A 24,282-nucleotide genomic window follows, 5' to 3' on the forward strand; every position below is an offset into this window, starting at 1 on the left:
CAGCCTCAGGAGTGCCCACCTGACCAGGCGGTTAGGTCTCTCTCCTCCCTTACTGCTTTTAATATGCTTTTTTTGTTTTATGCATTGGTGTGTTGACAGGAGGAATTTCTTTTCTGGTCCAATCTATTTGGAGTTCTGTAGGCTTTTTATATGTTTATGGGTATCTTTTTCTTTAGGGAAGTTTTCTTCTATAATTTTGTTGAAGATATTTACTGGCCCTTTAATTTGGGAGTCTTCACTCTTTTCTATACCTAGTATCTTTAGGGTTCATATTCTCATTGTGTCCTGGATTTCCTGGATGTTTTGGGTTAGGAGGTTTTTGTGTTTTACATTATCTTTGACTGTTGTGTTGATGTTCTCTACGGTATCTTCTCTCCCTAAGATTCTCTCTTCTATCTCTTGCATTCTGTTGGTGATGTTTACATCTATGACTCCTGATCTCTTTCCTAGGTTTTCTATCTCCAGAGTTGTCTCCCTTTGTGTTTTCTTTATTGTTTTTATTTCCATTTTTAAATCCTGGATGGTTCTGTTCCATTCCTTCACCTGTTTGGTTGTATTTTCCTGTAAATCTTTAAGGGATTTTTGTGTTTCCTCTTTAAGTGCTTCTACTTGTTTACCTGTGTTGTCCGGTATTTCTTTAAGAGAGTTATTTATGTCATTCTTAAAGTCCTCTATAATCATCAGGAGATGTGATTTTAAATCCAAGTCTTGCTTTTTCAGTGTGTTTGGAAATCCAGTATTTGCTTTGGTGGGAGAACTGGGCTCTGATGATGCCAAATAGTCTTGGTTTCTGTTGCTTAGGTTCCTGTGCTTGCCTCTCACTATCAGGTTGTCTCTGGTGTTAATTTGTCTTACTGTCTCTGACAGTAGCTTCATCTTCCTGTAGGCCTGTGTGTCAGCAGTCCTGTAGACCTGTTTTCTTTCAGTCCGATCTGGGAACAGAGAGCTGCTCCTGGGTTTGTGTGTCCTGAGGCCTCCAAGTGGGTCCCTTGGAGCAGAAGAGTTGGTTTTACCTCTGCTCTTGGGTGTGTCAGTGCTCCAGGCGACTGGTTTTCAGCTCTGGGCTCAGGCAGAAACTGGAAAAGTCCTGCCCCTGTCTGCTCCTAGGTTCCCTTCTACAGAGGGCACTAGGCGGTTTTCTCTTGGATCAGGAATGTGGGCAGAAGTAGTTGTCCCCTTTGAGTTCTCAGGTTTTTCTGCAATTCTGAGAATCCAGCTCTCTCCCCCAGGGGATTTGGGTGAAGGGAACTTGAACCTGTGGGACTGGTTCAGTTCAGTTCTGGGTGTTGGCAGAAACCAAAAAGTTCCTGCCACTAATTGCTCCTATATTTCTGTATCCAGAGGGCACTAGGCTGGTTCCTCTTGGGGCTTGAATGGGAGCAGAAGTGAAGATCTCCCCTGAGCTCTCAGGATTCTCTGCACTTCTGAAAGTGCAGGTCTCTCCACCACAGGATTTGGGTACACAGATCTGTGGGACTGGTTTAGCTCTGGGCAAGCCAGAAATCAGAAATGTCCTGTCCCAGAGGACTTTGTGTGTCCTAAGGCCACCAGGTGGGTCACTTGGAGCAGAAGAGTTGGTCTTCCCTCTGCTCTCAGGTGTGTAGGCGCTCCTGGCGACTGTGCATATGCTTTTTATGTACATTATCAACACACTTATTATCTTTTTATTGTTTTATCTACTGAACGAGAAATGAGGTAAATGGAGTTAGTTAGGTTCACCTAACCATGAAAGCAGATCTGATCATGCTGCCAGGTAAATGGGAGAAAGGTAGAAATGGCGCAGTGTTGGGCAACATTCTGCTGCAATGCTGCAAATGCCTTTGGGGTGAGTCAGAGTTTCAAAATGTCAACAGTCTTACTTTTATTTGGAGCAAAATGTCTGATTTGTGCAAGTCATAGAAAGGAATGTGTCGACTTTACCCTAACATTGCAGGTCACCAGGAAATCACCCTCTTAGGTACACTTTCTCTTCAGTGTCTTCCAGAAGCTCAGTTGTCTCATAGCTGAGACATACCACTCATTAAAGTAATCTTCATAGAATCTCTTTTATTCCTACAGCTTAGATTCATGAATGATTTATTCATCATTGTCATAATCCACTGTTTCAGAAGTTTCCTTTTAACTGATTGAAATAGTTTTCCAATGTACAGAGTGAATATGGAAATATCATTTTAAAAAATTCGCACACACACACACACACACACACACACACACACACACACACACCTATGGAGGCCAGGGGGAATCAGATAGCCTAGAGCTGGAGTTACAGGCAATTGTGACCTTGTGACCTGCCTGATGTGGGTGATGGGATCTGAGTTGGGATCCTCTGAGAGAATAGCAAGTGCTTTTAACCACTGAACCCTCTCTAGTCCACCTTATTAGAATCTTAATTATTTTTCTAGAGTGCTACTTTCCAAAGTTGGTTGGTTTTCAATATTCTCTCTCTTTAATGCTATCTCTCCATAGGCTGTATACTTACTGGCAGTCTTTGAGAACTGTGGAAAATGTACGTATCTACCAAAGTGTGGTGAGGTTAGTGGCGTTAGCACTTGAACAAAGAACATGCACGGCAAAACCAGAGCTTACGGTCTTTAACCACATTGGCCTCCAGTGACTTCCATGCACTGATTTGCTCAGTGCAGATTGTATATGGGTTTGAGTTACATTGTGCACTGTAGGCCGCTCTGTCAACAACTGTTTGCATACTTATGTATTTGTGTAATTGAGAAGATAGTACTAACTGTCATCAATTACAGTCTCAGGCCTTCCCTGCCTGCCAGCTGACCCTGTACAAACGCATCACACAACCATTCCTGTGATGCTCGCACATGATTTCTGAGATCGATACCATCGACCCCATCCTACACTTGAGTAAAGTAAACTTTGGGAATATTAATAGTAAGCTTAGGTAGCGGATCTGTCTGTGTGTCAGCACTACACAAGGGTCAGAGCGAGAGTAGTTCACCCAGAACAAATTCAGAAAATGGTTGTGATTACAGACTTCTCCAACAAATTGATTTCCGTCAAAACAAATGTTAATGCTTTGTAGGTAAATATTTCCTTCACTAGAGGCACAATTTATTTGCAGTCATTTTTTTTAAAGTTCCACTTTTCACACCTAAATTCATAGCCATGCATCCCTGTGCAGGAGGAGCTTGGCCTTTCCTGGTTTGTACTCTGAGTAGCGTCTCCTCCTAGACCCACCTCTGCTGGAGAAAGTGTGTTCACTGAGACAAGTTAAGTTGATGATATTTATTCCTCTTGCCTGAGAGGTGACTTCAGATCTCTCACTAGAGGTAAGTACAAAGCATCAGTAGTAGCTATTAGAGTGATCTGTTAGACCTCTATGACAAGTGTATGGTTATGCGATTGAAGGTGAGGCTAGTCTAGCCGTAGGTCAGACTTATCCACAGCCTTTTAATCTACATCTATGGAAGGTGCAGCCTATTGTTCCTGCAGTTTATTCCAAACTAGGTCAGATAGTAGTTAAACTCTTCTTTGCACTCAGCATCCACTGTCCCTCTTTAAAGAATTCCAGTTGAACTGTAGCCTGCAGGGCTACTTTTCCTGGTTCCTATACACAGAAATATCAGGCTGGCTTGATGAAATTTTACCTAATTGGCACCAGCACACGATTTTGTGACTAAAGCCTGTCCTAAAGGCAGAATGGCCAAAGGAAAGAGAACAGTGTAAAAAAAAAAGAAAAGAAGGAAAGAAAAAGAAAGAAAGAGAGAAAGAATACCAGTTGACATCATCACATTGTCACAACATCCAACAAAAATGAACTGAGGTAGACTAATGAAGAGGGGTCAAAGCTGGAGGCAGAGCCACACACGGGCACCATTGCACTAGGGCACTCCAGTAGAATTTATTTGCACCCGTGTTAAGCTTCTCGTGGTTTTTACTTGTTGTACTGAATATACTGAGTCAAAGTGCACATTTTTTAAGCAGAAATTTCCCAGTTGGTAGAAAAACATAGGGGAAATCAATCTTGTTTAGATCTTTCTTTTTTATTGCTTAAGCAAGTAGTGAAGAACGAGCCTCCCTCTATTTTAGGTTTAAAGGCCGTATCGCAGTAAAGACCAACGAGACTCATTCTTATTTATGATTAGATTAGGCTATGTCTGAAAGACTAAATATTTTGGGTTCAGACTCCCATCTTCTCGAACCTGACCTAAGGTTAAACTCAAGTTAACTAACAGGCTATCTGACTAGCTATCTAGCACCAGTTTCAAGGCTAATCCCCCAACAAATCCAAACCTCCAGGCTATAAGCCTTCCCCTGGCGTTACATTTCCTTACAACCTCCAATCAGGAATAAAAACCTGAAGTTACATTTATGGTTTGGCCCCCAGCACCAGCCAATTATATTAAAGGCCATAATGACTGCTAAGCTTAGGGCTATCCCTCCTGTTCTGCTGCATCAGAGACAGTGCTGTGGCCCAAACTCCAGTTTAAATACAGATACCGTAATGCAATTACATCTGAACGGATCCTTGGTGGTCTTTTGGGGTTCACAAAGGCTTCCTGCCACAACATTTTGGTGCATTAGCCAGGATCTCCAAGGCCTCCAGGACCTGACCTGGACAGCCGTAATGCCTGTCTGAGTCTGAGTCTGCCCCCGTGTGTATGTACAGTAATTTTTGTCTGTGCCTGTTTGTGTGCCACAATAATTCTGATCTAAATAATTCTGCAATTCTGTCCTAAAAGAGGACTAAAAACGTATTTTGTTGTCAGGTGCAGCTCTCCGGATGTGCAACCCCACAGGGGCTGGACGATGTTCAGGCCTCATAGCGAGGTGGACCTGTGCTCAGAGAGCCACAGGTGTCCACCCAGTCGGTTACTTTAGTTTCCCACCTGACTAGGAGAGAAATGTCTTTTTTGTGTGTGAGCACCACCTTCTGGTTGTTTCCTGTTTCTGCCTGATAGAGAAGGAAAGAATTTTGCTGTGCTCTGTGTTTGTTGCTATCTGTCTTACGGGGAGACTTTCTGACAAACATTTAACGTGGGACAGGCACCTTCAACCTTGCCAGAATTTCTCCTCAGCCATTTTAAGGATGGTAAAACTAGGGGGAGGGAATCTCTCTGTCATTATTTCAAAAGATAAATTAACAACACTCTGCATGTCAGAATGGCCCACTTTCAACACAGGCTGCTCCCCAGAGGAATCCTTTGCTGTGGGATTGGTCCAAGGGATTGAGAAAGTCATTTTCTAACTCAAATTTGTTCGGTTGGACCAAATACCTTATGTGGTTGTCTGACTAAACCAGGTTCTAGAGGACCGGCCCTCTTGGCTTAAACTTTTTCGCCCCATACCTCCTAGAGAACCAGCCTTCTTGGATTCAACATTTTCTCCCCGGACAACAGGCAGAAGTTTTGCATTATATATTCCCAGCCCCACCTTATTCAACTCCTCTGGTGGAGCTGCCAGACAGCCCTGCCACAGGCAACCCCACAACTGTCTGGTGGGGTGGGGGTGTGTGGAGGTGGTGTGAGACCTGCTGGAGGGACTATTGGTCTTTTTCCAGAGCCTGAGTCTGTTGTCCTGCTGGTTGGTGATCAAGGAAATCAACCTCATCACTATTGGCCCTTTTGCCACTACTGACCTTTATAACTGGAGATCTCAGAATTCCTCTTTGCAGTAGTTAATCTCGGGGAAACAGTGCTCTTGCCCAATTGGAATGACTTCAAGGTGCTTTTGCAAGTTCTCTTCACCACAGAGAGGGGGAGAAAATCCAGGCTGTGACCAGGAAGCTGTATCCTGGCTACATGGAGGAACCCACCAACGACCAGGCAGCTATTGAGGCTGGCTTTCCCTGAGCCACCCAGATTGGGTCTCCAATGTTGCTAAAGATAAAGCGGGACTCTTAAGTCACCAGGCTCTACTGGGAGGTCTCAAAGTGGCTATAACAGCCCACCAATTTGGCCAAGGATAAGCAAAAACAGCAATAGCTTTAGCCCTTATCAATCAGGCAGCACCAGATATTTAGACAAAACAAAAGCTCCAAAGGGTTCAGAGACTAAGGGGAAAAAAAAGAATCTAAGAGTGAAAACAACAGACTCGTGATCTGGCATAGATCCTGTTGGCAGCCAGGGCCAAACAAGAGGATTGTAGGAGACATCTAAAACAAATGACTTCTAGAAAATAGGGCCACTGAGCCAGAAAATACACCAAAAAAACAAAACAAAAGAAAAAACAATAAAGAAACAAAAAACAAAAAGCCAAACCAAAAAAGAAATAGCAAATAAACAAACAAAAAAAAAAACAAATAACAAACAAAAATGTAAATAAACCAAAAAACAAAAGGGCAAAACAAAACAAAAAGTATGCAAACCACAGCCTTAAAAACTGCCGAGGGTAACCCTAAATATAGAGGAGAACGCCATCAGCTTCCTTGTAGATAATAGAGTTTAACATTCTGTGTTCCTAAAACCTGAAGATAAAGTTTCTTCAGCAATTTATAAATGACCTCCGGGTGACGGCAGAAACCAAACAAGAATGCCTAGGAAAGACCCAGGACGTCTTAGGGCCCCTAGATAATTTGGCCTGTGGAGCCTCCCTTAAGAAGTCGGGGGTGGGGGTGGGGGTGGGGGTGGGGGTGGGGATTTAGCTCAGTGGTAGAGCGCTTGCTTGGCAAGCACAAGGCCCTGGGTTCGGTCCCCAGCTCCGGAAAAAAAAAAAAAAGAAAGAAAGAAAGAAATCTCTACTCAGCAACCATAGGTGACCTTTCTAGATCTGGGGGATATATATTAAGAGAAGGCCAGAAGCAGCTCTCTGAGGCTATAAACAAATTTCTACACCAGCTTTGGGGTTTCCAGAAGTGACTAAGCCCTTCCATCTCTTCATGGAGGAGAGATCTGAGATGCCAGAACGACTCATTACCAGTCTCTTAAATCCCCCTAGGGCTCCTAAGCCCAGCTACCCTGCTGCCTCACCCAAACATCGATGGGCCTCTACGTGAATGCTGGGTCATTTTGGCCCACATCCATGGGACCAGACCAGATCTTCAAGAAACCCCCTTGATGGATGCAGAGGTAATGTGGTTCACCAATGACAACAGCTTCATTCTGGATGGAAAGAGGTCTGTTGGTCAACAGTGGTTACAAACACTGAGATCATATGGATGGGGCCACTCCTGGAAAGAATGTCAGCCCAGAAAGCAGAACTGTTAGCTCTAACCAAGGTGTGAGAGCTGAGAAAAAACAAGAGGCACAGATAGCCAGTGCGCCTTTGCTACCGCTGAAGTCCATGGTGCTATTTATAGGGAGATGGGCCTTCTGACAGCAGAAGGAAAGACTATCGCTGTGATGGTTGGTATGTAATTGGGCCAGGGAGTGGCATTATTAGGAGGTATGACCTTGTTGGAGTAGGTGTCTCACTATGGCTGTGGACTTTAATACCTTAGTCTTAGCTGCCTTGGAGTATTCTAACAGCCTTCAGATGACGATGTAGAACTCTCAGCTCTTCCTGCACCATTCCTGCCTGGATGCTGCCATGTTTCTGCCTTGACGATAAGGGACTGAACCTCTGAACTTTTATGACAGTCCCAATTAAATGTTCTCTTTAAAAGAGTTGCCTTGGTTGTGGTGACTATTCACAACAATAAAGTTCTAACTAACATAATCAAAACTAAGAGACAATCCTCTCCTTACTAAGGCCTCTATGGAGGTCTAAATAGCTGGCCATCATCCAATACTTGAAACACCAGAGAGGAAAGGATCCAGTTTCAGATGGCAACAATAGGGCAGATTAAACAGCCCAACATTCTTGCTCCTGACCTCCCTGGATCCGGGGGATCCTGTGCTCCCTGACCACCCTAAATATTGAAAAGATGGTATAATCTGGGCTAGGAATTTGCCCATGTACCAATGTTATGACAGATGGTGGAGAACAGCAGGTTACAAACTCAATGTACCAGAAAAAATGAGACTACACAGACCTCAGGAGCTCCACCATTGTTCCCCCATGGGCATCCGGAGAATGCAGGACTTGATATGACATGCTAATATCTTGATTAGAGGTGCCAACTCAAAGATAGCCGAGATTGTCACAGACTGTAAAGCCTGCCAGCTAATAAGAAGCCAGATAATAGGTTCAGAGACCCAACGCCTGGAGCCTCCTGAGAGATAGATCTCACAGAATTAAAACCAGAGAAATTTAAATATAAATATTTACTGATGTTTGTAGATACATTTTCAGGTTGGACTGAGGTGTTCCCCACCAAATATGAGATTCCATCCACAGTAACAAAGAAGCTCTTAGAGGACATACTGCCAAGGTATCACTTCCTCGCATGATAGGATTTGATTATAGACCAGCTTTTGTGTCCCAGGTAAGTCAGAGAGTAGCGAATATTCTGGGGATTGATTAGAAACTTTATTGTGCATATACAGCCCAGAGTTCAGAACAGTCAGAGAAAATAAACAAAACCCTAAAGGAGACCTTAATTAAATTGACCTATGAGACTGGTGAGGATTGAATAACTCCCCTTCACTCTCCACTGGGCATGAAACTATCCTTATCAGATGGGACTCCTCCCTTTTGAAATCATTTTTGAGATACCCCCCTCCTATTGTTTTTGTTTTTGTTTTTGTTTTTTTTATTACGCAGTTGTCTTTGATCTTTATTTTTCCTTACCTGGAAATCTACAAATTCTGAAATCGATCAATAGATTTATCTCGTTTAATAAACAACACCAGTCATGCCCACTGATACAATTCAAACCCGACTTTCTCAGTTCTCAAGTTTATTATAAAAATACTTCGATGCAGTAACATCATCTTACAGGAGGGAAACAGTTCTGTTCAAAACAACTCTCCAGGTTTTCTGACAGTAACAAAGAACAACTTGGGGCTGAGATTGAGAAGGGGAGAAACCGAGTGCAGAGAAATCATACAATTCAATTAATGGTATCCCTGAAAGAAACACAGCAAGAGAGGAGGCCTTGGTACTTATTTTAAAAGGCTCATTAGGCTCCAATGGTTGTTTGCTCTCCTCATCTACAGTCATGCTGAGTAAGCTACAGCTAAGTGGAAGTCAACTGGACTCACAGGTGTTAATGTTACATCCTAGATCTGCATTCTCTCAAGAGAGCAAAAGTAACTACAAATAGCGCTCTGCAGAATCTGGATTCTTAACCGACAATGTCATGTCAGCATGCAGGGACTTGGTTCGTTTTAAATTGGTCATGGCTGTTGATGGCAAGACTCTCAATATTATTATATGGCACAGTTTTGGTCCATTTGAAAACAAGTGTTTTGAATGTTCCCTATTTATGAAACTTCAGAGTTACTGTTGCTCCTCCTGTTCCCATTCGGTCAATACTGTACAAGGTTCATTCATGACAATACTGTACAAGTTTAAATTTGCATTACAGGAAGTAGTCTGGGATACAAGGAGTGACATGTAGCTCGCCTCTCCTAGGTGCTGATCAAACTTGAAGAAAGAATACTTAAGCGCCCTGTCAAGTTCCATGATTGCAGCTTGGTTAGCACAATGATAGAGATAGTTTGGAGCACTGAAAATTGTTACAACATTCTGGTCATGGCACCAGTTATATCACTCCATCACCAACTGGTGAGCTCTGGACACTGATGTGAGGCCATTGGCATGCTTAAATGTCTCAGAAATACCTTTTTTTTTTTTTTACATTTATTTACTATTTTATGAGTACACTGTTGCTATCTTCAGACACACCAGAAGATGGCATCAGATCCCATTACAGATGGTTGTGAGCCACCATGTGGTTGCTGGGAATTGAACTCAGGACCTCTGGAAGAACAGTCAGTGCTCTTAACCACTGAGCCATTTCTCCAGCCCCTAAAAGTAACTTTTTTCCCCCTCCGGAGCTGGGGATCGAACCCAGGGCCTTGGGCTTGCTAGGCAAGTGCTCTACCTCTGAGCTAAATCCCCAACCCTCAGAAATATCTTGGCCAAAGGTGTAACTTGCTCCCCGAGGAGATATCCCGTAGCCAACACAGTCATCTGGATCCCACATTGGACTGGACCCTCATGAGGAACTTCCTGGAGGCGATCAAGTGCTCAGCTGTGATCCAGTGTGTCTATGGATGGTGACAGGCCACCATGTAGACAGAAGATCTGCCCATCCACCGAGGCAGTGAGAGGAAGACAGTCAAAAAGGTCTGTGAAGTATTCCCAAACCTTTGCATTCCTGTATTTCCTTAAACACTCATCATAGAAACCATAAACTAGTGTGATCTCTCTGCTCTCGTGATTCCCTCAGAGTATGGCGACTTAACTTTTCAGTGGCATTTTATGAACATTCAATATTTCTTCTACTAATCAGTTGTTCACAGTATCTAGAGTCTCCTGCTCACAAAGTTGTGAAGAGCAACACTTTCAAAAATCTTCTACCATTGTTTCTTTACCATGGATTTTCTTTCTCTTTATTCATATCTTTGATTAATCTATCATTTAATTGACAACTTTATTGATCAATGTAGAATCCCCAGACCACCACTACCATACAACCTGCATTTTATCAGAAATGGAATCTCATATCCATCCAGGATCACTTGTCTGGATTTCCTTTTAAAAGATACATAGGAAATATGAGTGCACATCACTCCTGAGGAGTTTCTGACAAAATAAGTCACTTCAAAAGTTTGGTGGCTTGATGGAATCATCTCCAGTAGCACTGGTATTGGACTCTCCTTTCTGGTCCCGTGTTCCATTAGCACGTACTCTGGGCTGACCATCTTTAAAGGCTCTCTAGGTGATACAAAGGGGAAGAATACTTTGGGATCCACTGACTGGAGAAGAGAAACAGAATAGAATCATGGCTTCCAAGGTTAATAAACATCACTACAAGTAAGGTGAGATCCAGATGGCTGAGCAGGACCTGGATCTTGGTATTTGTCAAGCTTTCAACTTAATTCTGAAAAGCCCCAACATTTAAGACACTGGAAAATATAAGCATTGCAATGAAACTTGGAGGTTCTACATTCATGACTGAGCTGGGAACCAGATATGAGCACCTCTGCACTGACTGTTTTCTTCTCTACTAGGGTCACAACCTGATTTGTCCAGGATATAAATGCTCTCCTTATATGCTAGACTATGATTATCAGTAATATTTTCTCATAGAGGATTTTTGGAAAAAAATTCTGAAAGGTTAATCCCTAAATATGTATGAATCCCTTCCCCTTTTTCTCATAACACACTTGAAAATTGAATGGTCAGGTATGTTTGCAGGCACAGAAGTCTTAGCATGTACATAGGTCTTGGAGAATATGCCAGTCTAATTCTTTTCTGCTGAGGAAAACAAGGACCAGAAGAGCTGAGTGAGTGCTTTAAGGTCCCCTGGTGATTGGAAGAATATGGGAATAGTTTTGATAATTTTATTTCTTACAATCTTCATTTAATATAATTGATGCAAATAATTGTGAAATGTAAAATATAAAAGTTAAACTATATTCAGTCAGCTGTACAACAGATCTCAGAAACAAACTATTCCTCCTGAGTGAGCCTAGAACCTTATTATCTCACCGTCCCTCTAGCTTCCTAGCCTGTGGCAATCAGCATCCACTTGCTGTTTTGTGAGCTACCATATATGAGAGCACATAGCATCTGTCTTTCTGCACACAGCTTACCCCGCAAGCGTTATGCCCTCTGTTTCTATCCATCTTGTTGGAAGTGACCGAATTTCTTTCATAGGATACAATAATATTCCTCTGTGTACATATGCCACATCGTCTTCCTTGTTTCATCTTCTGATAAGTTCTTAGGTTGTTTCCATATTCTGGTTGTTATAAAGGCTGCTGACATGATAAATACAGGATGGTGGCCATCTCTTCAACATACTCAGTCTTTGGAAGCACCTAGAAGCAGGGGTGCTGATTCATATGCTAATTTTATTTTCAGTTCTTTGGGGAATCCTCATAATTTCCATAGAGACTTTATTAGTAAATATCCTCAATGTTCTCTTCTCTCCGTTTTTTTTTTTTTTCTGCCTTCCCGCTGAGGAAGATGTGCCAATTTACAATATTAGTGCTCCACTGTGTTTGTCATGTTTCCTGCTTTTCTTCCAGTATTGCCTTAGACCTACCAGGTGAGGAGAATTTGCAGTTTACCTGAACCTGGCCAGCATGAAGCCACAAAATAAAACTATCGTTTCCTAAAGTCTCATTTGTTAATATTCTGGGCACCCTTCAACTTGTGGGACAGATTGATAACTGACTGCACTGCAGGCTGGGTAATGGGCTATGCGAGCTATCTACCCTAATTCCAGGAGGAAGGGGTAAATGCCTGCCGAGTGCTGTGAATGGAAGCTCAAGCAATCTCTAAAGTCAGGACCTGATGAGCACATGGTCTCTGCTCACAAAGGCGAGAAGCGGGCGGCAGAGCAGTGAAAACTAGAGTGGCAGGTCCCAGCCAGCTCATGGAAGGAATTTGGAGGAGCTATTGGAATGCAAATATTCGTTCGTCTAGTAAGGGTCTGTCCCTGGAGTGGAAGGCGGGGCTAGGAATCTCTCGGGCGTGTCTCTTCAGCATAATGTAATCCTAATGGAGGTACTCATGTCACTCAAGGCTCTCTGGCCAATCAGAACCTCCAGGCGAACCTGCCAGTCAGAAGAGGAGGAGGGTTTTTCCGATTGGCAAGAGGTAGGTTGTGCCCTGTAGGGGAGCAAGTTTGATTGGTTCTGTGTGATGTTTTCTGAACCCTGCTGCTGGATGCTCTGAGGCACTCTCAGGCAAGCCCTAAAGTTGCGACATGGTGAGCCCAGGGTCACTGCCAACAACGGGGAGGAGCAGGGAGTTGAGCAGCGAGAGCTCGTGTGGTGGGTTTTTGACCTGGTTGGGTGCGAACAGGCGGCCAGATGCTGCCACATATAAAAGTCCCATTGGTCCTAGTCACTCGCTGGATCCAGGTAGTTGTTGAATAACTTCACTCTGAGGCTGCAGATGCACAAGAACATTTGGAACAGTGGCTTGTGTTTAGAAACATCCTTGGCAGAATGCCAAACTGGGAGAGCCCTAGTTTTTACAGGTACTGCCCTTAGCATTTAATCTTAACGTGTATGATGCATTTGGAGTTAATTTTTTGGAGATTGCAAAAGGCATCTCCTGTGTTGGGTAGCAATTCAATAATGAAGGACAGAAAACACAGAATCTAACTGAACCAATCACCTTCAAAGGGTTTTTCTGATGTACTTTTAGAACATTATGTGCAGAAGAGAAACAGATGTTATGGAGATGAGAGGTAAATGTGCTGTTATAGTATACTGTAAAAATGCAGGAAGAGTATTTATTTGGATGTCATGAGAGCCTTCTGCCAATGAGTCATACTGCATGAAAGAGTAGAAATCAGGTTAAGAAAACAGACTGGCTGTTTTGTTTGAATTTAAATAATGACAATAAATTATACTTGAACAAAAATGTAAAAGTCTTAGAAAAGTGACTCATCTCTGTTTTCTCTGCACTTAGGTGGTAACACTTTCATTTTTGCTTTGGAGAACTTGTTTAAACATCTAACATTTAAAACATCAGTTTGTGCTTAATGTATAATTCATGTATCAGTTTTTATAACATCATTTATTTCTATTTGAATAGTTCTTCAAGCGTTAGTTTTTCTTAAACATAAGCAAGAGTATTACCTTGGAATAAAATAAGAAGAAAGTTCTGTAATTCCACAATCTACACTAGTGAAAGCTAACAGAAGAAAATGACCTGCTTTTGTGTCCTTTGTGATATGTATCTCACATTGCTGAGAGCAAAGCTTGTGATTTGATTGATAGACTGAGCCCAAGTTGAGCTTGTCATGAACTCCTATGTTGCAGGGTATCTGATAACATTGTGAACCCTGAGATGGTGTTATTTACCTAAAACAAACAATGACAACACACAAACCAAAAACCATTGCAATGAAAAAGGAAACCCACAAAACCCTGTTTCTGGTTGTAGTGCGGCTCAACCCTTAGCACACACCTTTAAAACCAAACAATGAAGGTAAAGTTGGTTTTAGAAGGAAGCACCGGGTTGGGGATTTAGCTCAGCGGTAGAGCACTTGCCTAGTAAACGCAAGGCCCTGGGTTCGGTCCCCAGCTCCGAAAAAAAGAAAAAAAAAAAAAAAAAGAAGGAAGCACTAGGGTTAGAAGCTCATTGAGGAGCAGGCAAAGTGATGAATCCAAGACAAATTTGACAGAATGGGATATGCCCAACTCTCAGAAGAGGAGAGGAAAGAGAGGCTACATGAGAGGGAACAGTGCAGAGTGAGAGAGCAGGAGACAGTTTCCTGGGACAGTTATAGAGAGATGGATTGAAGAGAGAATAAGCTAGACACAGGTGAAGACAGAACAAGCCAGACAATGTGAAGGTGACCGATTATTAGCACAGAATTGTAGAGTTTCTTTGAGGCCAAATGGACCATTTCAATCAGAAGTGAAAGAAGCCATTTGGAATCAGGTAGTGTGGATTGGAATTTAACCAAAATAGCTGAGTTGCCCAACCAACTGTACTTTTTGCCAGAGTACAAAAAGAAAAAGAAAGGGTGGGATTATTCAGCAGTAGGTCTCTGAGGCCAAAAGTATTCTAGCTCCAGATAAGATTGTTTGGATGCTAAAGTTTCCAGGACTAAGCCTAGGTTAGCAAATGGAAGAAGTAAGGCTCCAGGATGATAGTTATATCAGGCAAATAAAAGATATTTAACTCTCCTGGATGATGGTCACCTTCTACACAAACAGAATGAGACCTGTATCTGTAAAAATCATGGCGTCCCTGTTTTCACTATTTCTCCTTTCTGGGTTCATTATTGCTTTCTTTCTTTGCATTTTCATTTAAGCAATATTGAATTAATTTTTAATTGAAAATATATTATTCTCTCATAAACTATATTCTGACTACTGTTTTCCCTCCGTCCACTCCTCCTAAGTACATCCAAATTTTCTATCTTCTTTTCCCAAAGATCAAACCTCCTCCTCCCTGGAAACCCCCTCCCTTGGCCCCCTGCACACACATCCCATTTCCTCTTTAGAAAGGAACATACCTCCAAGAGAGGACAGCCAAGCAGGATAAAACAAGATAGAAAAGGAAGGTGAAAGCCTTCATACTGAGTCTGGACAAGGCAATCCAATAGGAAGAAAAGAGTCTCAAGATCAAGGAAAACAGTCACAGCTCACCTGCTTCCACTGTTAGGAGTCCCTTTAAAACAAAGCTGACAGCCATAACGTATCAGCAGAGGACTTGGCACAGACCCAGGCTGTAAGGTTCCTGGAAATCCAGGGAGTGTTAGGCATGTGTTCCTATGCCTAACCAAATGCTGGTTGACCACTTAAACAGGTTTGTTTCCATCATGCCTCAGCACATCTTGCAGGAAGGAGCACTTTTAGGTGGGGAGTTTTGTTGGTGGCGGTCAGTGTCCAGGTTTCTTTTTCTGTAGCCTGTAGAGTATCTCAAAGAGACTAGAACATAGGGATGAAGGCTCCAAGCCTGTACCCACTTGACCCCTACATTCAGTGACCTGTGTGGACTTTATATTTATTGATGGGACCCTGCTGACAGTTTTCTGAGAGTCAAGCCTTGTCCTAGCATCAGCATGGATTGTTGAGGGATCTCCATGGGAGCTCCATAGGCAACAGCTGAACCCAGTGTATCCCATTCCCAACATTGAAGCCTTACCTGACTACAAAGGACGGTAACCTCAGACTCTATATCTTCCATTCCCAGGAGTCCTCATTAGAGTCACCCCCATAGATTCCAGGAGTTTCCATTGCACTGGGTTTTTATACTAATTTCAAAATATCCCCTAATTTCAGCTGTTTCTCCCTGTAATGTACTCTCCCTTCATCCCCTGCCCAACTGATCCCTCCCACTTCTTTTCCCATCAAACTCCGGTCTACTCACAGAAACTATTCTATTTCCCCTTTAGAAGGAGATCGTGTACTCCTCTGTAGCCCTCCTCTCCCCTACTTCTGGGCTGTGGAGTATAGCTTGATTATTATTTACATAATAGGTAGTATCCACTTAAAAGTGAATGCTTATCATCTGTGTCATTCTGTATCTGGGTTACCTCAGGGTGATTTTTCAGTTTTGTTTTGGTTTTTTTGGGGGGGGTGGTTTTTGTTTGTTTGTTTCATTCACTTGCTGTAAATTCATGATGTCTTTTTTTCCCCCCTTTGGTTAAACAACTGAGTGACACTTCATTGTGTCAATGTACCACATTTTGTTTCTCCATTCTTCAGTTGTAAGACATCTAGGTTGTTTCCAGCTTCTGGCAAGTATAAATAAATGTGCTCTGAACATAGTTGAGGAAGTGTCCTTGAGGTAGCATGGACCATCTTTTGGATAGAAACCCAAGGTTGTTTTAGCTGGATCTTGAGAGAGATGCACTCTCAATTTTGTGAGGAACCATGATTCTGAGGAAATACTGATTTCTATAGTGGCTGTATCAGTTTGCACTCCCCAAGTAGTGGAGGATTGTTCCCCATTGTCATATCCTTGACACATGAGCTGTTACTTTTATTATTGATTTTAGTCATTTTGACATGCATAAGATGGATTCTCAAAGTAGTTTTGGTTTGCATTGCCCTGATGGCTAAGATGGTAAAGATTTCTTTAAGTTTCCTCAGCTACTTGAGATTCCTCTGTTGAGAATTCTCTGTTTAGATCTATACCCTAATTTCTTAATTGAATTTTTTGCTTCGGAAATTCTAGTTTCTTGAGGTCTCATTTTGGTTAAGAAAAAAAATCTTTTCCATTCCTTAAGCTGCCTCTGTCCAATTGACTGGGTTTTTGCCACTTCCAGTCCATTTTCTATTATTGACAAAGAGGAGAACAGTCTACAGGATGAGTTGATGGCCTGTAATTTCTTGGATTTTTTTTTTAATGAGCTTGTAGTTCATCATTAAAAGACTTATATGTCTATCTTTCTGTCTCCTTTAATTAGTGTCATCTATGTTATATGATTTTTCTCCATTATAATCTTTTTTTTTCTTTTTTTTTAAAGGTTTTTTGAGGCTTTCTTGAAAAAATTTTTAAGCTTTTTCTCTTTTTTGCTTTAGGCTTGCTGAGTCCAAACGCAACACTAGCGGCTGCGACCCAGGGCAGAGTCTCTCCATTATAATCTAATTATATTGTTTCTCTGGAAAATGATAAATGTTCAACTATTTTTGTCTTCTAAAATTTTACGAAATAGTGTTGTGAGTTTCTTGAGTTTTTGACAGTTTGGGAAACAGGTTTAATTTCCTCTTCTTGATCCTAAAGGCTTGCCTTTCTTCCTTTATTGGCAAATCTGTGTTTTCCAGGTGTTGCAATCAATTTTTTTTTGTGCTACTTAAGTGATTGATATGGTTAACTCATTTGGTTTGGGTTTTCTAAACTTTCTGATTTATTATTGTCTATTTCTCCTAATTAGTTTCAGTTGTTAACATTTTAGAGCTTATTGTCATCTGAGGGATCCTCACTTGAGTCATGCCCTCATCAAAATGTCTGGATGCTGAGTCAGTGAGAGATTGTGTTGGATGCTGATTGATGTGGGAAGGCACTTCCTCTGAGGGTGGCTTGATCCCTCCTCAAGCAAGTGGGGATGGGCTGGGGAAGAGAGGTAGCTGAGCATTAGATAGTGACCAAAGGACAAGGCAAGCCAGTAAACAATGTTTCTCTATTCGTTTTTTTGTTTGTTCCATTTTTGCTTTCTGTTTGTTTTGTTTTGTATCTTTTGAAATTTATGTTCTTGAAGCTTTAGTTTCTATCCTCAGTTCCTAAAATGATGGATTGTGATCTGACGGGACAGAAGAAGTCCTGAGATGCCTTTGATTAGAGGATTCAATCTCAGCAGTGGAGTAGCAAAGCAAGTTACAACAACAACAACAACAACAACAACAACAACAACAACAAAAACCCAAAACAACAACAACAACAACAACAAAAAACCCCCAAAAAACCAAAAACATGATTTGCTTCTGGATAGAACCTGGAAATGCTCTCTTTTGGAGGAATGTGGAAAAGAGCAAGATGTTCTTACTCCCAGTTCGAGGGAACCCCAGGAGAGAGTCAGAAATCACAACAGCTATGCAAACACAGAGAGTCTTGATTGTATGAGTCCAGACCCAGAACGCTGCCTCCCCTCCTCTGCAAGTTAGAAATGCAGCACTCCAGTCTAGTTCATGGTATGTGTAGGAGAATCCTTAAGCTGGGGCTCTTGAGCCTTGGCATTAGATGATTGGGTAGAGGGTAAAGGACTACTATCCTTCAGAACTGATAACATTTGTTCAGACCGTGAGGTGGAACCGTGCAGCTGGAAAAGGATCCTTTTTACCTGGGAAGAAATAACTTATTCCATTAACAGAAGCTAGTGTAATTTTACAAACCGCTCACATCTGTCTGGGAACACTTAATTGCCTTTTTCCCATAGCTCAAGAGTCGGGGCTGTATCGATTCAAAGACACTAATTTCTGCCCCTTTCAAAGGCAGGAGCCATCTGCACCTGGGAAGTGCTGGCTGTTAGATATTGCACTGAAAGGGGTGCAAGTTTTGGAGCGAGGGGTTAATGCTGATGTGCAGAGACGAAGGGCTGACTTTTGTCTGCCGCCTTCAAATCCAGGAGATAGCCACTCCTCTGCAGGTGTTGGGGGAAAATTGCTGGCTGTTTAGCTCAGCACAGGTACAAAGGATTGTGGGGGTCTCAATAAAGAACTATTCTTGACTCAGGCCTGATGTTGGGAACAGTTCCTGGCAGCTCCTGATTGGCTGCCAGTGAGGGTTGATTTTCCTGAAATTGAGTTGTTTTTGACTTTTCCAGTACTGGGAAACAGAAACTTCGGCCTAGTCTCCCAACTGCCAGTTTGCAGGCTGTCATAGAGTCAGCCTGGCTCTGGCCAACTCAGAAGCTTCTCAATAGAAGCTTTTGTAGGAGGAAACGTTCTAGATTCATTATTTGGGATGATATTTGAGTGTCTATTGACATGTGTGTGTGTGTGTGTGTGTGTGTGTGTGTGTTTTCTGTGTTGTGGTTGAACCTAATCAGTCAGCTTTTTTCTCATGTTGTCTTGCCTTCACCATTATAGACTCTATGAGTAAATCACATAAGATGCAGTAGAAGCAATTGTCCTTCAGTGCTAAGCTATTTTATGAGGTTGGTGTTTCTATATTTTTAATTTTGTTGCTTTTGTTTTTGTTTTTGAAGACAAAGTTTCTCTGTGTATCCCTGGCTGTCCTAAAAGTAGGTATGTAGAACACAGAAGCCTGGACCTTAAAGGTCTACCTTGCTCTGACTCTAGAATGCTGGGATTACATGTGGGTCAACCTGCCTGGCTGTTTGTTTGTTTGTTTGTTTTTATATTATTTGACTGATGGTCCTATAATGTAGGTTTTGGTTCATGCCGAGCTTATGCTGTTGTGTTGATCTTCATCCATGTTGTGAATTTTGAAACTTGGGAGAGAGAATGTTCTTCTTAGGATGGCATGTGTTCATGACACTAATACTGCCTGAGCTTGACTGCCTCAGGTTTTGAGTCACTGAATTGCAGGTGCACACAGTTCTTCCTACCTGCTGTATTTTTTATTTTTTTAAAGTGAACATTATTTTGCCTGTATACATGAATGTGCAGCTCATGAATGCCTGGTCCTCATAGTAGTATGGCCTGCGAATTCATAACTTAGAGTAAAGAATAGTTGTGGGCTGGAGAGATGGTTCAGTAGTTAAGAGTACTGACTGTTCTTCCAGAGGACCTGAGTTCAATTCCCAGCAACCACATGGTGGCTCACGACCATCTTTAATGAGATCTCATGCTCTCTTTTGGTGTGTCTGAAGACAGCTACAATGTACTTATATATAAATAAATAAATCTTTAAAAAAAAAGAATAGTTGTGAGCCCCCTTTACTTTCCAAGACCAGCAAGGGTTCTTCACTGCTGAGCCATCTCTCCTGCCCAAAGTTATTCATTTAGGATCAACATTTACATTGCTAATAGTTTCATCTGTCCATTTGTAACTGTTTAAACATGCACTCCCTTTCAGTAAGATCCCATTATTGTTACAGGTAAACCGGGGCACTTCAGGATTCTACAAGATGAATACAGAACTGGAGTGAATGTATAATTCTTTGTAGGAACTTCAGTAAAACCTCTGAGTTCTTTCTGTCTTGTTTGATTGGTTTTTACAGGGCAGACAGGGTCTGAATATTTCCCTCTGGCTCTTCTGCTTAGACCAGGCTGGCGTACAACTCAATGAGATGCACCTGCCTCTGGCTCCTGAATGGTGGGTGTAAAGGCAGGCATGAGTCAATACATCTAACTTTCCTATTATTTATTTGTAGTTAGTCATTGTCCATACAATTTCTCTGGTATGTGCTCAGTACTGTTTCTCTCTCCTCCCCTCCCCTCCCTTCCCCTCCTCTCCCTTCCTCTCCTCTCCTCTCCTCTCCTCTCCTCTCCTCTCCTCTCCTCCTCCTCCTTTTCTTCTCTCTGTCTCTGTCTCTCTGTCTTTCTCTCTGTCTTTCTCTTTGTCTCTCTCAATCTCTCTCTCTCTCTCTCTCTCTCTCTCTCTCTCTCTCTCTCTCTCTCTCTCCCTCCCTCCCTCCCTCCCTCCCTCAATTTTTGTTTCACTTTCCAAGCTATATCCTATTCAAAGAGCAAAGAAATGACAGAGGTGAACTTCATTATTCAGTTCCTTGTAAATTGACTTGCTGATTACCTTCAAACTTCTGGGTCAAGAAATAAGTGGGGAACACACCAGAATTATTTGAATATAATGTCAGTGAAGCATACATTTACAGTGTTGTTGGTATCATGGTTTCTGTTGTACACATGTGTGGAATATTTTAGAATACAGTGACCTATGGTGATGTACGTGTGAACTTCACTGAAGAAGAATGGGCTTTGCTGGATCCTTTACAGAAGAATCTCTACAAAGATGTGATGCTGGAGACCTTCAGGAACCTAACTGTTATAGGTAAGCACTGAATATTATTTCACTTTTTAAAATAAGGAAATAACTGTTTCTTTGTTACTAATGGTCTTCTGTAATTTTAATTGAGAATGAGGAAGAATGAGGTAAATAAATCAGGTTCACGAAAGATAATAACTTAAATCTTACCTAAATTCCAATAATAGATCATACACTTTCTGGTACTATATTTTAGGCTACAATTGGGAAGACCATAATACTGAAGAATACTGTCAATGTTCTAGAAGACATGGAAGGTAATGTTCATGTGCAAGTTGGTATGAATATGCCTCTGAAGAAATGGTAATGTGTCCTGGAAGTTTTAAAGAAAAGCAGTAGTGTAAAACGGCATTGTGTATTGATGATTATTAAATTCTCACAAATCCATGTACCTTATTGTTAGGTGTCTGATTTGTGTTTCCATGGCATTCCTCTAAGAAAGATGACAAAGAAACAATGAATGCCTTAAAAGATATTGCCATCTGAATCATAGCCACATTGCGACTGCTCTGTAGAACTCCTAATCTACTTAGACTCTTACCACTCGCATATGAGAAAAGATACATTGAATAGGTGTATATGTCCAAAACCATCTAATAAGCAACTATTTCATAGTAAAGTTGCTGTTACTAGTGTACGTGTAGAAACATTGCTAAGTTTAAGTTAGAGGGGCAGTTTATGAGAGTAAAGAATGTTGTTGGGGAGAACCTTAATCCATATACCATGTCTGTGATGAACAAAAATCAATGTGACTGCAGTGTGGAACTCTTTCATTTCTTATTCTGCTTTTAATAGGTATATCATGTGTCACAATTGATACAAGCCATGAGAGCATAGGGATATTGAAAAGCAATGTTCCTCTTTCTCTCTCCCAGAACAATTAGAAGATTTGAGTAGATTTGCTCAGTGGGATACAAGTTTATAATTTTTTGGTTTTCCAACTCATTGGGAATATATCCACAATCTCACACTGCAGAAAATCCCTGAGTACTAGGAGTATGGAAATTCTTTTCTGCTTTTCCTGGCTCACATTGCAAATTCAGTATGCAAATGTAGTGTATTTCACACTATAGAAAAATTTATGAAGGCACCCAGTGTGGTAAAGCTCTGAGCTCTTCAAATGTACGAAAAACCTCATAGAGAAAAAAGGTGGTGCAAATGTGAGCAATGTAGTAGACACTCTTACCATTTTAGGTTACCATTATAGGTATCATCAAAGATAAAGCAGAAGCCATAATGAAGGGGAAACCATGAATGTACGCAAAGTGATAAAACTTTAAGATATGATCCTCTTTACAAATTATAAACTTATTTCATAGAGATAAAAAGATGTATTGCTATAATTAATGCGATAAAGCTTTCACACGTATCAATTCCTTTTGCAGGCATGAAAGAAGTCATACTGGAGAGAAACCCTGTGAAGTTTTTCAGTATGGCAAAGTCTTTGTGCAACACAATGATCTCCAAAAACATAGCAGAACAAATGCTGGAGAGAAACCTTACAAATGTAATGAATGTGGTAAAGCCTTTGCCTATCATAAATCTCTTCAAAGACATAACAGGACACATTCTGCAGAGAAATGCTATGAATGTAATGAATGCGGCAAAGCCTTCGCATATCATGATTCTCTTCAAAGACATAAAAGAAGACATACTGGAGAAAAACCTTATGAATGCAATCAATGTGGTAAAGACTATTCACAACACGGTCATCTCCAATTGCATAAAAGGACTCATACTGGTGAAAAACCTTATCAATGTAATCAATGTGGCAAAGCCTTTGCACATTACAATAGTCTTCAAGTCCATAAAAGAACACACACGGGAGAAAAACCCTATGAATGTAATCAATGTGGTAAAGCTTTTTCATGTCTTACTGGTCTCCAATTTCATAAAAGAACACATAGTGGAGAGAAACCTTATGAATGTAATCAGTGTGGTAAAGCCTTTACATTTCATACTGGTCTGCAATATCATAAAAGAACACATACTGGTGAGAAATCCTATGAATGTAATCAATGTGGTAAAGCCTTTATATGTCATATACTCATCTCCAATATCATAAAAGAACACATACAGGAGAGAAACCCTATGGATGTAACCAATGTGGTAAATCCTTTGCAGACCAAAGTTGCCTTCCAAAGCATAAAAGAACACATACTGGAGAAAAACCTTTTGAATGTAATCAATGTGGTAAAACCTATTCACAACATGGTCATCTACAAATACATAAAAGAACACATAGTGGAGAAAAACCGTATGAATGTAATCTATGTGATAAAGCCTATTCACAACATGGTTATCTCCAAATACATAAAAGAACACACAGTAGAGAGAAACCTTATGAATGTAAGCATTGAAGTAAAGCCTTTGCTTGCCCTGGTCTACTTCGAAGGTATAAAAGAATTCATGCTGGAAAAAAACCTTACGAATGTTAAGGAATGCAGTAAATCCTTTGCTGCTCATGTCCAACTTCCAAGATATGAAGTAATTCATACTGAAGAGAGTCCTTCTAAATGCGATTAATGTGATAAAGCCTTTGCATTTTGTGACAGTCTTCAAAGACATAAAAGAACACATAATGAAGAAAACTCCTATGAATGCAACCAATAGGGTAAAGCTTTTGTAGGTCACAGTAGTCTCCAAATACATAAAAGAACACATACTTGACAGAAGCCCTATGATTGTATCAAATATGGTAAAGCCTTTGCAGGCCACAATGACCTTCAAAGATGGTGCTTTAAATATGCTTGTCCCATGGGAAAGTGGCACTATGAGGAAGTTTGAGGAATTGTGTCACTGTTGGGGTGGGCTTTGAGGTCCTGTGGTTAAGCTTCACCCAGGGCAGGAGTTTTCTGGCTGCCTTCTGATCAAGGTATCGAATTCTTGCTCTTCCAGCATTGGGCACTGCCATGCTCCCCGCCTTGACAGTGGGCCAAAACTTTGTATCTGCAAGGCATCACCAATTAAATGTTGTCTTATATAATAGTTGTCTTGGTCATGGTATCTTTTTACAGCAATAAAACCCCAATCACGACAAAAAGGCATGAAAGAAATCACACCGGAGAGAAGCCCTATGAATGTATTGAATATGGTGAAGCCTTTGCACATTTCTATAATCCTCCTTATAGGGAAATTATCCATACTGGAGAGAAACCATATTAGTGTGAGCAATGCTGTGAAGCCTTTGCCCTTTGCAGTTTTCTCCGAATGCAGTACAGAACACATACTAGAGAAAATCTTTATGAATGTACTCCATGTGGTAAAGCCTTTGTGTTATGAGGTCTACTTGGATCCAACACACCCCTAACACTAGGTCAATCCAAATGGCAAGAATTAGTTGTGGTCAAGCAATTGGAGTTAGAGGGTTGGGTTAGA

General features: G+C 41.3%; 1 protein-coding gene and 1 pseudogene across 1 annotated transcript; one reads left to right on the forward strand and one right to left on the reverse strand.

Annotated features, from left to right (window-relative positions):
* Nucleotides 1-9,204: 9,204 nt before the first annotated feature.
* On the reverse strand, nucleotides 9,205-12,405 carry Ppp2cb-ps1 (protein phosphatase 2 catalytic subunit beta, pseudogene 1; annotated as a pseudogene).
* A 135-nt stretch (nucleotides 12,406-12,540) lies between these two features.
* On the forward strand, nucleotides 12,541-23,892 carry Znf431l-ps7 (zinc finger protein 431 like, pseudogene 7). Its single transcript, XM_087602755.1, has 4 exons — nucleotides 12,541-12,627; nucleotides 20,784-20,910; nucleotides 21,101-21,161; nucleotides 22,290-23,892. The coding sequence occupies exons 1-4, from the start codon at nucleotides 12,541-12,543 to the stop codon at nucleotides 23,428-23,430; spliced, it is 1,416 nt and encodes a 471-aa protein (XP_087458881.1). The 3' UTR covers nucleotides 23,431-23,892.
* The last annotated feature ends 390 nt before the right edge of the window (nucleotides 23,893-24,282 follow it).

Source organism: Rattus norvegicus, chromosome 1 (genome assembly GCF_021556685.1).
Source record: "Rattus norvegicus strain SHRSP/BbbUtx chromosome 1, alternate assembly SHRSP_T2T, whole genome shotgun sequence".
Taxonomy (NCBI): Eukaryota; Metazoa; Chordata; class Mammalia; order Rodentia; family Muridae; genus Rattus; species Rattus norvegicus.

What these genes read in the sequence shown, in the direction of transcription:
- Znf431l-ps7 (XM_087602755.1), top strand. Translation starts at nt 12,541, where the DNA reads ATGTCACTCAAGGCTCTCTGGCCAATCAGAACCTCCAGGCGAACCTGC. An exon ending in GTTTTTCCGATTGGCAAGAG is followed by an intron (nt 12,628 to 20,783) that starts GTAGGTTGTGCC and finishes GGAATATTTTAG; the next exon opens with AATACAGTGACCTATGGTGA. An exon ending in TGTTCTAGAAGACATGGAAG is followed by an intron (nt 21,162 to 22,289) that starts GTAATGTTCATG and finishes TTCCTTTTGCAG; the next exon opens with GCATGAAAGAAGTCATACTG.